General features: G+C 40.2%; 1 protein-coding gene across 2 annotated transcripts in view; it reads right to left on the bottom strand.

Annotated features, from left to right (window-relative positions):
* Positions 1-6,379: 6,379 nt before the first annotated feature.
* rabgap1 (RAB GTPase activating protein 1) overlaps positions 6,380-18,145 on the bottom strand; it is a 75,259-nt gene continuing 63,493 nt past the window's right edge. For both annotated transcript variants that reach the window (XM_008424026.3, XM_008424027.3), the window contains 3 exons: positions 12,759-12,830; positions 9,335-9,535; positions 6,380-7,499 (listed from right to left, as the gene is read on the bottom strand). In XM_008424026.3, coding sequence (XP_008422248.1) covers positions 7,377-7,499; positions 9,335-9,535; positions 12,759-12,830 — 396 coding nt within the window. In that variant the 3' untranslated portion in view covers positions 6,380-7,376. The remainder of the gene's footprint in view (positions 7,500-9,334; positions 9,536-12,758; positions 12,831-18,145) is intronic.

Genomic DNA, 18,145 nt, shown 5'->3' with positions numbered 1-18,145 from the left:
ACTTTTCAGAAAGATGTAGGAGGTGGCTTAAAGTCAATATTTCATTCAAATTGGTGGAAAAAGTTCTAGTTCATTTGTAACTTGGGGAAAAATGTCTTATTATAAGTGACAAAAATCTGCTAGTGGAACTAATAAATTTTCATCAAAAATAAGGATTTATTAAAACAAGCTCCTACGTCTCGCTAAAAAGTTTCTTAAAAGTTCAATTTTGTAATTTCAAGAGTATTAATGTGACAGAATGGACATCAGAAATAAAGACTTTATTGGTGGCTTTAAGTCAATATTTCGTTCAAATTGATGGAAAAAGTTCTAGTTCATTAGTAACTTGGGAAAAATGTCTTATTATAAGTGACAAAAATCTGCCAGTGCATGGAACTAATACGTTTTCATCAAAAATAAGGATTTATTAAAACAAGCTCCTACGTCTCGCTGAAAAATTTCTTAAAAGTTCGATTTTCTTATTTCAAGAGTATTAATGTGACAGAATGGACATCAGAAATAATTACACCAGCTCCCTTTTCTTTTGTCGCTCTCATGTCTCAACAGGTGTTTGTGTCTCTTGTGGGGGAGGTGGGCGAGGTATATGTGTGGAAGTTTTAGTTAATTCTTTGACTTGTTTTGTAAATCTTTGTTCTTCCACTCGTGTTGTAAATATTTGTTTGTGAGCGAGCCAACGGCAATTAAGCTCAGTAACGGCTGGTCAGCGAAGGCGCTCACTGTCGCTCTCATGTCTCAACAGCGTTCATCAAAATAAAAGAACCTGCGCAAAACCACACTGATTACTTATTACGTGTGCAACATTAAGACTAAAAAGTAGTTATTTGTGGGGAGGTATTTTTTACTAAGTCCTGTAGAGTTTCATATTTTCCCCCCTCATCCAAGCAGACATCCCTGCTGACTGACCCAGGCAGCATCACACGACCTTCTCCTCCAATATTTCACCTTTGCATTGTGTGTTGTTGCTGCCTTCAGGTCGTATTTATAGCTCCGTAACGTGGCGGGGCAGAAACAGGAGGGGGGTGGGTGACAAGTTGCATAATGCTGACGCTCATTACCTTCAGCTCCTGCTGGTGGTGGCAGACGAAGAGCCAGAGTCCCAACAGCCGTCGTCACCGGAGGTGAGAATTTTATGGGCCTCGTAATCCATGTTTAAAACTCCTGCTGTGTGTAAGAATCCCACCACAACCAGGCACGTTTTGTTTTTTTTCTTCTTCTTCTTTTTCCTTTAAATCTGCTAGGGACCAAGCAGAAAATAGCTCACCCTGACATGGATAACAACGCTGCCATATGTTATGAGGCACGTTCTCTCAGGGGGGAGATGAGCAGCAGAACAAGAGCCAGAATGAGAACAGGATTTACATCCAGGTATAGTGTCTTGACAGATCCAGGCTGTTTTCACAAGACAAAATTAGATTTATTTTCGCATTAAGATTTTCTGGAGTATTTCAGTCAGGCGACTGAGAATTCTCATTATGAGACCAGAATTGGGCTTTTTTTTTTTTTTTCTCCTGCAATTTTTACTTATTGGTGAGGAACAGAGCGACTGTCTTCCACTGATGCTATCTGAACTCGTGTTGTAAATAAAAGAGTTTTTATGCTAAATAGGATCACAATATTCTCATCTCATTAAAAGTAATTAAGTTAATGCTTAGATCCTTTCAGGGAAAATGGGTTTAGCAAACCAATCATGGTTTTATTTCCCACCAAGGGGATCATATACATATATATATATATATATATATATATATATATATATATATATATATATATATATATATAGTGGACGTTGGCGGCAGAGCAGGAACCTTGGGGTTGCTGGGGTGTGTCCCGTCCTGACCGACCTTCTGAACCTTGTCGCAGGTCCTTTTGTCCTCCCATTCAACCTCCTGAGCCTGGCTGGGAAGCCGATGGGACCTGCGACACTGGCAGTCGAGCAAATACCTGTCGGCTGCAGAGCAGGAACCGGGAGGCCAATGGGCCCACGGCAAGGCTCCTGAGGCCGACGGGACAGTCAATGAAACCCTGGAGGTCAGTTGGGAGACCAACGAGACTCACCCAGCTGGAGGTCAGCTGGGAGACCAACGAGACTCGACACTAAGCCCTGGAGGCCAGCCTGGAGACTAGTGGGACTTGCTATGAAGCCCTGGAGGTCGGCCGAGAGACCAACGGGACTCGCCATGAAGCCCTGGCGGTCGGCCGGGAGACCAATGGGACTTACCATGCAGCCCTCAAGGTCAGCTGGGAGACCTATCGGACTTGACACAAAGCCCTCAAGGTCAGCCCGGAGACCAACGGGACTTGACACGAAGCCCTGGAGGTTGACCATGAGAACAGCGGGACTTGCTATGAAGCCGTGGAGGTAGGCCAGTAGACCAATGGGACTCGCTATGAAGCCCTGGAGGCCAGCTGGGAGACTTATCGGACTTGACACAAAGCCCTCAAGGTCAGCCCGGAGACCAACGAGACTTGACACAAAGCCCTGGAGACAGGACGGGAAACCGACAGGACCCACAACAAAGCCCTTGAGTTCGGCCGGCATTTGTCAAAGGTCTATAATATAGTGTTTGGTATCTTCTTAAAGGGGGCACTCTTGGCTTGGCTTTCATTTAAACCACGTTTTGAGTCTCTGACCAACACAGAGCTTGTTAAACCAAAAATAATACACATTTTCCACACCTTTTGACCAAACTAGATGCATTTCTTTTATCCTAGTGGTATCCAGGGACATCAGGGACACAAGACTTAGCTTCACCCATCTTCTCATTGAATCTGACTCCAGCTGGGTGCTGTGGTGGTGCAGGGGCAAAGCACAACCCCTGTTTTGAGGCCTTAGTCCTCTTGCCGGTGGTTGCAGGTTCGATTCCCAGCCTGGCGATGTTTGCCGCATGTCTTCCCCCTCTCTCATAACCCTTTCCTGTCAAACTACTTTCAAATAAAGGCCACTAGCGCCAACAAAACCTTAAAAAAAATTCTGACTCCAGCTTTTCAACTGAAGTAAAAAAAAAAACTTTAAATGGTTGAACTTCATTTTGTAGCAATGTTGTTAGGTGGGGTGATAACAAATATAAATGCAACACTTTCCTGAACATTGCAAGATTTGTGAAATTTGTGTATTCTTATACTTCAACTGTTGCATCAATCTTAAGGAAATCTAATAAAATGTAGAAACAGTAAGTACTGGATTGATTATGACAGGTTTATAGGAACTGCTTGATGTAGAAAAATCAATCATATTTGAAATAAAATTCTTCACATTTATTGTTTACTCCATAACGCCCTCAAGATGCCTTTTTTCACCTCCTTCACCATCCTGGTGTAAGGAAATGCTCAGGTTCTCGACTGATCATATTGGCAGCTTTATCTCATGATCCCTTGGCAACTTGTACCCAATTACAATGAGCATGAGCTAGCATTAGCATTGCAGCACGGTACTGACGCTGACAACTACTACAGGAAGTTCGAAAAGTAGCAATTGGGACTTCTGTTTCCAGGGTTGTGGGATTTCACGATCCACTTATTTTCATGCATGAGCGAAACCAAAAATGTTTGATGGTTTTCAACTGGTGCTGCTTTGGACTTTGCTTGGGTAAAAACACAGTCAGAGTTGGTTTTCAAGGGTGTTAAAACCATAAGTGCTCTGCTTCAAACATATTTATATAATCTAAAATATCCCATCGGGTTTCATTACAGGCTCATTTTGGAAAGCTGGACCTTGTTCTCTCAATCTTGTGTCCATAAAGAAATAACTGCTTGACTTTAAACTCTACCTCTTCAAAGTAGCAGTTAAATTTTTATTACTTTACAAAATGGCACCTCCATCCATCCATTTTCTTTACACCCTTGTCCCTCAGTAGGGTCAGGGAAGGGGTGCTGGTGCCCATCTCCAGCTAACGTTCTGGGTGAGACGCGGGGTCACCCTGGACGGGTCGCCAGTCCGTCACAGGGCAACAGAGACACTCAGGACACACAACCATGCACACACACACTCACTCACACCTAGAGGCAATTTGGAGAGGCCAGTTAACCTGACAGTCATGTTTTTGGACTGTGGGAGGAAACCACAGTACCTGGAGAAAACCCACGCATGCACAGGGAGAACATGCAAACTCCATGCAGAAAGACCGGGGCCGGGAATCGAAATCAGAACCTTCTTGCTGCCAGGCAACAGCTCTACCAACTGCGCCACTGTGCAGCCCCCAAAATGGCACCTGTTGAGCAAAAATCAAAAATAAAGAATGAGTCAGGTTTCCTTGTGTTCATATCTTTATATTTAAATTCATGGAGTATACACAATGCAGTCTACTCTATTACAATTTCCACACGTTGATAATGTTGGTTGACGGAGCTATGTTTTGGCGTTTAGTTATCCAAACAGCAGTGCGACTGAGAAGCTTGGAGCAAAAAGGGGGGAAAAAATACAAAAAAAGAACAAAAAACATACAGAAATACAATAAAAACTTTGTAGATTCAACTGTATCACAGCAGCAGGTAGGTGAGTACAGGTAGGCAACATTAGTTATAAAGTAGAAAAACCATAAACAACAAAAATTCAATAGTGATGCTTTTAATGTTTATTTACAGCCCAGTGCCTTAAGGTGGACGCTCCTCTACGTCTTTTCTTCTTCTAATATCACAACCGGATTCCAGCTGATCGGACTTCACTTTTCAAGTCCAGACGCAGGTTACAGAAACGGTTCGTTCCAGTCAGGCTAAGAAAAAAACGTTCAGTCTCAGCAGGATTTGAAACCGGATTATCATTGAGCCTCCGCTCCCAAGTCAACGAAGTATTAAATCACACACAGAGGCTCCTTCTGGCCCCTTTATGCCCCGTGGACAAATATAGAGCTTTTTGACCTGAACTCTGGCCTCTCCTGACCCGGCTCTGCTGCCCTGCACCTGGCGGTGCGATTCCCCCTCGCGCTGCGGCTACACCTCTGCTTGCTGACGGGTGTCTCACATTCACAGCAGTCTGTGGTCAGAATAACATCTTCAGAGCTTAAATATTTTTAGCAACTTGTAACATTCGCTGTGAGACTCATTTATTTGAGGATGTCTTGGAAGAATTTTGCTCCACTGAAGCTAATAAAAACGATTCCTTTTAATATTCTTCCTGTTGAAATATATGAAATATAGGTTGCAGCTGTTTGTAGGCTCTTCGTGATGACGGTTGAATGAGAAAAAAAAAGTTCTTAGTTGTTAAAGGTGCCAAATTATTTGCTTGAGTTTTATTCGATCGGTATTGCTGCTGCTTTGCTAGTTTTGGTGACTTCAATGCTTTCTCTACCCAGCAGCTCTTGCAGATGTGAACCATCTACATCTTAAATAATTGAGACATTTGCAACGTATTTGTTCAGTTCAATAGACAATTGGGTCGACTGATGGGCTTATATCTTAACTCTATGAATTACATGCATTTATGGAGCCGGTCAGAATTATCCAGACATGGATTGGCAAGACTTTTCTACTAGGCAAGGCCCTTAAGAATCTATCGTGTTTTTTTGTTTTGTTTTCTCGAGTAGAATGATAATACCACAAACAAAACTTGTAACGTTAAAAATTGGGTCCAGAAGTTTGAATTTGATTTTCCAAATATCCCTTATGTTATAGAGAGACAACCACCTTCCAGAATAATTCTGGACTGTTTGACCGATCTTCTTGGCTCAGTAGAGCTAAGGAAAAATGTTCTTTGAAGCAAGACAAAGATTGAGCTATTTAACCAAAGTTACAGGAAGATTTTTCTCTTAAAGCTAAGAACTCTCCATTAAATGTCAAACATGGTAGTGGCAGCATTAATGCCAAATCTCTTCTACAACTTGTGAAGTGGAAAAAGTAGGGCTGCTTCCCAAAATTGTAGGTGAAAAACCCACCAATTTAATAAACTAGATCAACTTTGCCAAGAAGAGTTGCAAAATGCTCAGAATTATGCCAAAGACTTTATTGGTTGATATAAAAACGTGTTGGGACATTAAAGCTATTATTGGGGGTTTATATATGTACGTATTTAAGCATGCATGTATAATTTTGATCTTGTGTGGATGAGATAAACTCCACATTTATTGCAAAACTGTGCACCCACTTCTTGTTTTAAAGTTATTAGCTCACCAAAAAAAAACTTGGTTCTAATGCATCATTAAAAACCCAAAATCTGTTAAAAAATGAATGTCTACAATCAGCAAATGTAACATTCTGTTAACTTCTATGTAAAGCATTTAACAAGACCAAAAACCTCTGATCATTCCATGTTGGACAGGTTGAAATGGGATTAATGGTGAGTTCAAAGGCCATAGGAATTTTAAATTTGTCCACTCTGACTACTGGAATTTTAATTACTCAGTAAACCATTTGAGTATTAAAATTAATTATTTGTTTGATTTTGAGCTTTTGTTTTTTTTTTCCCCAAGGTTTCTTCATAGTGGAAGATCCAAACCAAACAAACCGTAAGTGTGTAATTTAATTCGTGGAGATTCAAGCTGCAGTCGCTTCTCACAACAACTCCATTTAGTTTCCATAAATTACATATTTATACCCACTTCTGTTATCAACCTTCAGATCAAGGCCTTGTCAGCAAACTTCTCTTCACCAGTTTTTCTGTACACATTTGAACATGAAAGGACACGAGACAACCTGACACGCATGCACACACTCATAACTTTAGTGCTTTTCTTTCCGCTGTCCTTCCACAAACACTCAAACAGTTCACACACACACACGCGCGCTAATTATTCATGCTTTCAAACCTTTTTTTCTCCCCAGTCTCACAGTCATATAAACAAATACACATTACAGTCAGACGCTACATTAGCAAATACGCCAACAAAAAGAACTGTTCAACAAAAATGAGAAAAAGCTCAGTCCTGGAAAGGCGTCTATTAGCGCTCGTACCTAAAACAAACCCAAACAAAAGAGGAAAATATACAGGGACTTGTTTTTGTGCCAGTAGTTTAGAAGAAAGGGAGCGCAAAGATACAGTCCTGATGTCATTGCTTCCCCCACTGTGGAGTTTTTCATTTCAGCAGTACGCAGACGATCCTCAATGAAGCATCTCTCCTCCTGTGACTGGTGGAAGTGCGTGGTCTCTGTCAGGGAGGGGGGAGGGAGGGGACGGTTATCGCTGCACTGCTCGCATGGATGTTAAAAGGTTTCGATTGGGAGAGTTACTTCAGGAAATAAAAAGAACATCATTGATATGAGGAAACAAGTAACACAGTCAGTCACAGAGGAGATCCTCAGCTTTTTTTAACGGTTAATGTTAACGTTATATGGCCGTGTGCGTTACGTTCTTGGGGGCTGGAGGGGGGGGCTGAAGGTAGCGGGACGAGTCGCACCGAGCTCCAGACGCGGTCTTGTTAAAACGGGACGGATGGCAGGTTGTTGGGTTAAGTGGTCTCTTTGCCCTGGGTGCCGGTGACCGTCTTGATGGAGCTGAGTGTTCGGTTGAACCAGGTCTTTTTGGCCGCCTGAACCTCGTTGAGAGCCAGACCCAGATGGTGCTCCAGGTCCTGTTCGGAAAGGAAAAGGATACATGACGTAACAAAGGGCTTCTTTGCTAAAACGGCACAGTGAAAACACAAACTCTAACAAAGTATTTTTGGTCTAGGAAACATGTTAGTATCCTTGAAATAAGACAAAACTAACCAGCAAGTAACTTTTCAGCAAGAAACAGGAACTTGTTTTGAGTAAATAATTCTTTAATATTGACAGTAGGAGCTTGGCGTTTACATTAAAACTACATTTTATTTTTAAGCTTGGCTTGGAAGGTTCAACAAAGGATATTGGCAGCAGAATTATGGACAGATTGAAGTTTATAGGAGATTTTTTGGTAAACCATCGAAAAAATGATTGCAGTTATAGAGACCAGATGTGACAGTCCTGGGTTTGCATTTGCCTTGAAATGATAAGTGGGGTGTAAAGTATTTGGATCTAACCTGCTATGGCATAAAAATCACAGATGGCTAAATAGTGCAGCTGTCATCTCTATTTATGCAACGCAGACATGCAAAATGTGTTCAGTTAAGAGTTTGTAAGAATGTTTTTCTGACTGAGAAAAGCTCTCCAAGATTTCCAGAATTCCCCCACAGCATTCTGGGGGATGTAGGCAGAGTAAAGATTTTAGCTGCTCAAGTTGTCTCACTCTTTGGTTACCTAGCAACAATTTCTCTTTTGGGGGACAGGGGGGATAACTTGTGGTTACCTAGTCAGTTGAGTAACTTGTGCGTTAGCAATTAAAGGTTTTGCCTCATAGCTGCTTAAAAATAAACGACAGCTCGTGGAGTGAAAAGAGTGGATAAAACTGTCACGACACTAGTTTCACAGATATTTTAAAAAAAATCAATAATTATAAATATTGACTGTTATGAAAAGCTTATATGATGATACACCGTTCAGACAATACAACCTCCAGCCACAACTTAAAGATTTTTATTTGTTAAAAAAGAAAAAGAAAAAAGAAAACCGTGCATCATTTTCATTCCTCCTTATGGTTTTGTACTACTTTCTGTCAATCTTCCACATAAGATCCCATCAAATACTGAAAAACCTTCCCTTTTACAGTGATGAGCTTCTTGTCTTCTTCTTCAGACCTAACATCTTTTAAAACCCAAAGTTTCAAACGGATCGACTGAAAGTTAAACTGATTGTGCCCTAAAACCAAGAAGGGTCAAACTAATAATTTGACGCTGATTCATGTATAAAACTTCACGCTCTAACCATTTTTCAGCCTCTAAAGCTCCGTCAGATGCTGGCGATCACATTATTGTCTTCATTTCCTTAAATCAGATCCACATTTTCTTCTTCCTTTAATCGTATCTGTTTAATAGAAAGCTCTCCTCCTTGATTTAACAACCTTCTCCTGCGCCGGGCTGATAAAGGCACACAGAACGGGATCGTGGCCTTTTAACTGATTGCTACGCGGTTGACACACAGAGGCAGATAAAGGCAGGTAGCTCAGATATAAGGAAATGAATATGCAGTAACAACCCTGATATAAGAGGTAATTAAGCACCATCCACATGTCAAAGCCAGCTGTAACCTCCTAATAGAATCATCCTGAACGTCTTATTAAAAGCTATCAAAACGCGTCTTGCTGCCAGGAAAGACGACTGTCATCCAAACTGTGACACATCTGTTTAAATACTGGCTTCAGTGGCAATTAGAGGAGTCGTGCTGGTGGGATTCAGAGCTGGAGATTTAATTTGAGCTGGGGCAACCAAACTTGTTTGGAGACGGTGTAAGAAAATAGCACAAATACCACCGGTAAGTCGTTTTTTTTTATTGCTCTGTGACCACATGTGTACAGCCAGTTATAGTTGGGCCCACGCTGTGTGTGCTGCCGTACCTGGATTTTACACTCGGCCTCCACCAGCTGCAGCTTGGTCTGGGCCAGCTCCAGCTCCATCTCCCTCAGCTGGTTCTTCAGACCCTCCTTCTCCTCGTCGGTCTCCTCCGTCCCGTCGCCGGGCGCCGTGGTTACCGCAGCCCGCACACGACCCTCTTTGTTGAAAAGACTGCTGCACTTCTCGCAGCCTTCAACCTTGGACTGCGTGGTGGGGGGGTGGTGGAGCATTTTAGAGGTCAGAGAGAAATAAAATAAAACTGTCAAGAGGGTGGAAATAACTCTGGCTATTTTCAATTTCTGTGTTTACATTCAAATGCAGAGCTCAACATTAAGTGTGTGCCACAACATTTGCGTCTCTGAGCTAAGTGAGTCCTTCAGAAATGAGAATTTCATTTCAACATTGCAGCTTTAAACTTGGTTTGATATGATTAAAATGCAGAGTAATTATAGATAAGCCCTAATGAAGCAGCGGAGCGTTAGGCTGGGATTGCTCCTCTAGTATCAGTGGCAAGCTTTGTTAGGGGTCTTATTACAAATTCTCATTAATGTACACTTATATATTATTAACTGAACTAAATCGCTTAAAACTGAAATTTAAATCCAGTTATAAAGCTCAAATCACAAGATTTGTCATTTGTCTACTAACTTTTAGTATTAAAGTATCGTTAGCGTAGAATACCGTTTTAAAAATTGCAAAATATTTAATTATGCATTTGTGGTAGATTCAGTTTGTCAGAATAAACAGATGAACAAAAGGAAGGATTGGCAGATGGAGGGTTGGAAAATGACGGATGATAGTCAAATGGATGATCAGACGCAGAGAGAAATGGACAGATGGGTTTTGACAAAATACAGCAAAATAATACCTAATTTATACTGTGTGATTTTCTAGGTTTTTCCAGCTTCCAAAGCTCCCTAATTGGGATTTTATGTATTTGTTGCATCAGTAGAAACCAGGCATACCTGTTCAATTGCTTATTAGCACAAACTGTGAATTAGACAAACGCAAAGCATCTGATTACCTGAGCATCGTAATCAGAAAAAGAGGCACTTAAGAGACTTCACACTAAGAGAGGCCAGTCATCGTATCATTTATTGTGAATTGTGAACATTTTCTTGTAAGAGTTTTGATTTATCGTCGTGATAAATTCTGAAATTTGCACCTTATCACTTTTATCGTAATCACAATTTTAAGTCCCTTTAACCCAGTCTTTGCAATAAAAACAAATCCAGGATAAAATTCACACAGACTCTTCTTGTGTCTTCTTCCAGTTTAATAATGCACAATGTCACTAAAGCTCAGTCCTCCATGTGGGCGACTGACAAAAATAACAAGTTTGTGTCCAAAAGATGTCTGACAAATGTTTGCAGGACTTTTTTGATTCTATGCACTTATGGATGCAAACCGTAGGTGTACCTAATAAAGTGACAGGTTAGGACGTATACAAATGAAAAAAACAAAATTAAAGGATGAAAAAAAAAACCACGTTGTCCTTGGTGATATAAACTTTTTTCAGGAGATGTCAGGCAGCCTTCGCAGAGCTTTCTGCCAATATGGCCGTCCTCCCAGTGACGGTTTGAGCTAAAAGTCAGAGAGCCGTGTGTGCAAGTGCTGGAAGTCAGGTGTCTGGCTACGGCTGCTTGGCCAAATTCCACATTCTTTCCGAAAAAGCTTTGATTTCACCGCCAGGGAACACAAAGCGATGGCAGCACACATCCCCGCATACCTGCCAAGTCAAGAGTGAAAGAGAAAAACGGTTGTGTCCCCTTTCAGCTTCTTCGGGTTTACTCAGACGAAGGAGCTTGATACTGTCACTCTTTCAGGGGGTGAGGGAGCCAAATAAACTCCGGCAGGCCTGCTCCTGAATTCAGAAATATTTTCTGAGGCAAACATCTGACTGTGTAAATACTTAAAAGGCTTCCGGATCTCTAAGGCGACTTACGCACTGAGCTCAATAAACTTCTGTGTTCTCTGGGTCTTAACTGTGTCAGGAATCATCAGTAGAGTTGCACCCAGTAAGCACACATTTCAACATAGCTGTCCATTGTTGGTGGTCTGTAGTTAATCTGATCATTCAGAAAGAAGCAACAGAAATGTATTCTCATCTTGTGGACTAATTATGCGAAAACTCAAACCTACAGTCTTGTACCGCCACAGCAGTTATTCAATGTGGTGTGTTTTTGTCGTAAATCCACACAAAGCAGACAACCTGGCACAGACGCAACTTCAAATTGTATGTTTAGGCACTTGGTGATTAGCAATCAGTTTCAAAGACACCATTTGTACAAATTTCTTTTGTTCCATCAATGAAAAAATGACAGGCATATAAAGGGAGAGGAATTAGTCTGAAAGTTGGCAGATCTTTGCACAGTGTGTTCTTAAAAAACTGAAGGAAAAGAGATTTCAACTACAGGAAAAATAAAGACGCAATGGATATAAAACTAAATTATATCTGATCTAAAGTAGATGAATGTTATCTGGGTGTTATATCTTGGGAAAAAAACAGTAAAGACCTGGAAAAGGAGCTGAGGGATGAGTCATCCTTTTAGCTGACGATCTACTTTTTGCTCAGTTTTAGGCAAATAGCTTTTGGGAATCACCCAAGTTTTTCTAACAAGGGAGGAAAGGGCACAATGTAGAAACAAACAAGGAAAGAAAGGAAGGCAATACATGATAAAGAAAGGAATAAAGCGCTCAAGTAGAACATAATAAAGGCAATAAAGAAAGACGAGGGAAAGAGGAAAGGAACAGAGGCAGGACATATGCAAGGAAGGAGGGGAGGACAGAATTAAGAAATGAAAGAAGGAAGTAAATAAGTTAGGAAGGAGGAACACGAAGAAAGGAAGGAAAGAGGGGTGGAAGACATGAGTAATGAGAAAGGACAAAATGAAGAAACAATGGGTGAAGAAAAGGGAGGCACAAACGATGCACTAAGATGGAAGGACATAAAAGAGGGGGGAGAGAATGAAGAACAAGAGGAAGGAGAGAAAGAAAGATCCGATCCAAGACGATAAGGTAGGAGATACAATCTGGAAATACAAATATTTTTCATACTTTTTGGAAAAAAAAACCCAATTCCACAATTTTCTGAACCGTGTTGGACGCCTGACCATAATACTTTTATTTTGTTTACGACGTGAAAGTATTCTTTTAGTGGATATTTTTGTTACATTTAGACACAACGGAGGTTTACCCTTGAAAGACTCACCAATCGGAATTATGTTGGAAAAGGCCTGGTAGAAAAACCACACTGAACATCAGTAAAAGAAAACAGCGTCAAAGTCCAACAGTGGTCTTAAGAGCAGCTGCTTAAGACCACTTATGTATATTTAAGAAAAACTCTTAATGCAGAAGAAGACCAACCAAGCATGTGCTCAATGTTTTGTTTTTTTTTATATATAAATATATACATATAAAACTCACTCTGATTTTCTCCAGTTCTCCTCGAGTGGCCGTCTGTTGTTTCTCCAGCCGTTCGCTGAGCTGAGAGCAGATCTATAGGAAACACAAACAGCTCAGTTAAACCGACAGTGTTTGTTCTGGTCAAGCTGTTTCTGCTGTCTGAATAAGTTAGTCGAATTTCTCATGTCTTATCTTTAGCGGACCACCGCTTCCTGCAAAACCAGGCACAGAGCTGAAAGATCTGTCCAAACTAAGGTGATGTATTACGACGGCGGACCTTTTTGTTGTAGCAACGACAGAATATTATCAAGAACTACCTCAGCGTGCTATCCTTTTCCACTGATACTGCAAGGGAGTGTTGTACCTTCAAAATTCCTGTGCCAATAAAAGTTTAAAACAACTATATCATCTGCATGTTTCACAAATCGTTTCTTTGCCTGGTTACTATAATAGTCACTGGGCCACAAAATATAGCGGAAAAAAACAACAACTGACATTTTAAATAAACAACAACTCTACACTGTACTGTAGAGTTAGTTACCAAGAGCTAAAGAGCCAAATGTATTATTTTATTACAAATAATGGCATATAATGTACAGTAGTTCAACTAAAAATTAGAGTGAATAAGTACGCATACAGGGCTGCACAGTGGCGCAGTTGGTAGAGCTGTTGCCTTGCAGCAAGAAGGTTCTGGGTTCGATTCCCGGCCCCGGTCTTTCTGCATGGAGTTTGCATGTTCTCCCTGTGCATGCATGGGTTTTCTCCGGGTACTCCAGTTTCCTCCCACAGTCCAAAAATAATGTCTGTCACATTAATTGGTCTGTCTAAATTGCCCCTAGGTGTGTGTGTGTGGGTGCATGGTTGTGTGTCCTGTGTGTCTCTGTGTTGCCCTGTGACAGACTGGCGACCTGTCCAGGGTGACCCCGCCTCTCGCCTGAAACGTTAGCTGGAGATAGGCACCAGCAACCTTCCCGACCCCACTGAGGGACAAGGGTGAAAGAAAATGGATGGATGGATGGAGTACGCATACAACGCAGTTATCCCACCAGGCTAAGAAGTAGCAAACCGTAGATTCCAGTTACAGTGAGGTGAGTTTTGTGTTTCTTATGTGCCGATTTGTTACTAAACAAAATTTCCAGATGATGACTTGCAGATTATTTCTTTGAGTACCATCTTGTGTTTGTCTTTTTTTTTTATATTTATCTCTGTTTGTCTCTTAGCTATATAGCCTATGAAGTCTCTCCTTTGAGGTTCAGGTAACTTTATTAGGTCAACAGATTCCGGTTTACCAGCAAGTCTGATTTGCAGCATGTTGACCTGTGAGTTAGCAGGTTGCACTTTACGCCTGAGACTTTTTATTAGTCTCTCCATATTCCAGATTTCTGCACTTTTTGCAGGTCCTCAATCTCTCTAACCTGCTTTCAATCGCTCCTCATCATTTGAACGGTTATCCTCCCTTCAGCTCAAATCCGGATCATTTTATCTTTGGGTTTTTTCATCCCTGGATGAGGAGATCAGGCTTGCGTCGTACTTTCCTTTGTTTTCCCCATACCGCTCCTGTTCAAAGCTGTTTTTTTTGGTGCTTTAGATGTTTTCTATAATTAGTGGATGGGCAGAGAGGGACATGTCGAGGAGAACAATGTGCTCTGATGGGATTAAAGCCGGTGTGGAACGGGGTACTTGTCAGTCTAAAGGCACGGACTGTGGTGGCTGTACCATCTGCGACCAAGCTGTCCAGGATTATTTCACTCATTAAAATTCTGGATGAACAGGGTAGTATGCTTTATTTTTATCATGTGATGGATATATTTTGTTCCGCAGCTGCGTCACACCAACATTAGATTTGTTTTGCTCGTCTTATATGTGCAGCTAAACTTATTCTTCTTTGAGGAACTTTGTTTACTTTTCACCTTGCTCTCTTCCATATAATTGATCTCACACATGAAGCTCCTTTTCATGAAGTTAAGCATCTATGAAGCATGTATAGCTTTATAGTACAGATAGTGGGAGAACACGCTAGCTAGCTGTAGGTTGAGTTACAGTTTTTTCTGTCAAAATGTAATGTTTTTCCATAGGTAGGAAGGATGGAGGGACAAAATGAAAGGAAAGGTGAAAGAATGGATGGATGAATGAATGAATGCACAGGTGAATGGATGAATAGATGCACAAATAGATTAAGCTTTTAGAAAGTAAAGGGAATATATACTGGAAATACAAATATTTTAATTTTAAGCATGGTATTCTCTCATTGTTTATCTTTTCTCTCTCTGTCAAGAACTGTAAAACACTTCTAGACTTTTAAAAACTGTGTACAAAACCCTGCTTATCTTATGATTGATGTTACACATAAAGGTTATAACTACCAGCAGATAAAATACCTGATCAGAAAATGTAACCATCCTTCAGACAAGGCTGTGTCCTCTTTTAAAAACTATGAGAATGAAATTAAATGTAATGTTAACAGAATCCTGGGCACATACAGCAGTACCTGGACTCCCTGACTCCTCTCCCATATAAGAGCTTACAATGAACCACTTGATGCTGTTTTTAGCTCCACCAATACGAGACTTTTTTTTTCAGTCCTCTTGTGCTGGAGGGCCAATTAGCACACAAAGCTGTTTTGGCTCCAATCCTACAAAAAAAAAAAAAAAAAAAAAAAACCTGGCATCTACAGGCAGCGAACAAGGAAAGTACTATTTGAAGAATAATTTGAGTTATCTGGGTTGGAAAACAATGCAGGTTATTTTAGGACATTCCTCAACTTGTCAATCCCGGCAGACTGAAGCCTGCTGTCTTCCTTCTCTCTCTCCTTCTGCTCTCTCTTCATTTTCTCTCTCCTCCATCTCTCAACCCCTTTTCCTTCCTGTCATAAAGCAGACTATTTTTGACAAGGCCCCATTTTCACAGTTGGCTCTGCTCAGCACAGCCTCCAATCTGAGCCTGCTTTCATACACACACACACACACACACACACACACACACACACACACACACACACACACACACACACACACACACGCACGCACACACACACACACACACACACACGCACACACACACACACACACACACACACACACACACAAACGGCGTCTCTTCTGTGACTGCTCTCTCTGTTGTCAATCTGAGATTGCCGGCATTATTTTTAGACTCAGGTGAAAATAAGGTCCGACTCTGAATTAGTCTTTCTTCTATTTTTTGTGTGCCTTCACAAGGTAGGCCAGAAAGATAGACGGTTGCATAAGATCCATGTGCTGATGGTGATAGCACTTGATTTGGACAAGTTTATATTTGAACATTAAGTGACGGATCTGAAGAGAAATTCAGGCAGAAGAGACTTAAAATATGCTTACATCTGCATTCAGCTGAGGACCGGTCATATCCAAAAATATGGGCGTGTTTTTACTTCAACAGTGGTGATAAATGAACACAACCTGACTGCTGTCACAAAGTATCATGTTTTAAAATATTTATAGGTCTGTTACTGAGAGTTTAAGTCCAGTCTAGATGTCCAACTCTGGTTGCTTATAGAAGAAGGTGCTCTGGTCCAATCAGACCAAATTTGATTGTTTTTATTGTTTTATTGCAGCAAAATGTGGTTTTATAATTGTTTTTTTCAGGGAGGCTGAACATAAAAAAAAAACATGCTCCATTTTTTGTAAAACCTTTTCACAATATTATTTGTGGTCTATCTGGTGTGTTCTCTGGTCTTCTTCCTCAACAATGTTTTCTAACAAAAATGATGGTGCCTTTACAGAACAATTCTAGCTATTCTCAGACTAAATCACAATAATAGTACACTTAATTTGCTAATACGTCAGAGTAAAAGGTAATTAGTACAAATGAAAGTCGCAATTTTAGATTTTAATTTGTAAATATTTTTGCAAACTGCATATTTTTTTCTTCCCCTTCACAATTCTGCCCTACTTTGTTTGTCCATTACCTGAAATTCTGATAAAGAACTGAAGTCAGTGGTTGTAAAATGACAAAAGTGAAAATGATCAAGGGTTTGCATACATTTACAGTGTAGGTCAAAAAAAGTCAAGTCAACAACAACCTATTTAAAAAAATATTTTGAATTATACTGAAGGAAAAAGGAAATGCACCCCGAAAGTTAAAAGAGCTAATAAATTATGCTTTAAACTAATAAAAACTATGATAAATGCAGCTTGGATGGATTTGTTAAAGCCACTTGAATGAAGTATGAAAGAAAATCTTAATGATTGTGACTCGCTGGTCTGGTTTTAATACAAAAACATGGCAACAGGAATCAAAGTGGGACTTTGTGTTGAAAACCTTTTCTTCTCATTATTGTTGTGCTTCTCAGATTTAACTGAGGCGAAAAAGAGCCAAGCAGTCATACACAGACTTATTGCTATATGAAACCTGCCAAATGCTGGCAGCTTCTGCTCTCTAGATATTTCATTTTGTGCTGGTAAACATTACGAGTTATTCCTCTTGGGTCGCTGTCAATCTTCCGTCGAGTTCAGCTTGGAGCCGTTTGATATTTAAATGCATGTGTTTTTCTGGCTCCTTGGCACGATGACAAAGCGACGCCATTTATATTAAATAATATTGCAGGACAGTTTGCTGAGAATAATTCAACTATGAATTCTGCAAAATTTTGTGATATGGCGCCCGAAGGCAACAGAAGCACATCGCCCTGCAAAATTCTTATTTGAACCAGAAGTTAAGCAGACTTAGAACTTTCAGAACAGCAACATTATTTTGAAATTAGTGAGTTGATAGAAAACTCAAGTCAAAAGAAAAGTATGCATTAGGAATTCCCATGTTAGAGCTAAGAGCTACCTGTTGAAAAGGGCTGTGAAATTTAACATGCCGGTGCACAATTATACCTTTGAGAACTAATGGTGAAAGCAATACTGCCACCTGAGGCCACATTGGGTTATTACCTCTATGGAAATTCTTCAGCAAATAAACCAAGATGTTGATTTTACTGCTGGTTGAGGTAAGGTGTATTTCAGGATGTTTGTTGAGTAAATATATAAATCTAAAAAAAAAAAAAAAAAGCAAACCATTTTTAAGAGCTGTACTTTTTTTAGATTATTGCAAAAAATATGACTTCCTAGAATTGCTTTCTTTTTTAGGATGTCCTACTGAGTACCTTATAAAGATTTTAATGCATTCCCAGTCTCCTCATGCACTTCTTTCAAGAAGTTAGACTTCCTTGTCTTTTGTATCCTTTATTTTATTGCTCAAGATTATCGTAAACATCTTGAGCACAACACTAAAGTTATATCTATTTGTACAGTTTTCCATTATAAAAAGCCATTTATATATTGACAATAATTTGTCACTATGTTTAAATGATTTTAGTTAAGGCTGTTTTCACATCTGAAAACAAGTGTGACTCACTTTGAGGGACCAATATTGTAACATTTGTTCTA

The sequence above is a fragment of the Poecilia reticulata genome, chromosome 12 (genome assembly GCF_904066995.2).
Source record: "Poecilia reticulata chromosome 12, P_reticulata-male-v2, whole genome shotgun sequence".
Taxonomy (NCBI): Eukaryota; Metazoa; Chordata; class Actinopteri; order Cyprinodontiformes; family Poeciliidae; genus Poecilia; species Poecilia reticulata.
This window is presented reverse-complemented; position numbering and strand designations above follow the sequence as displayed.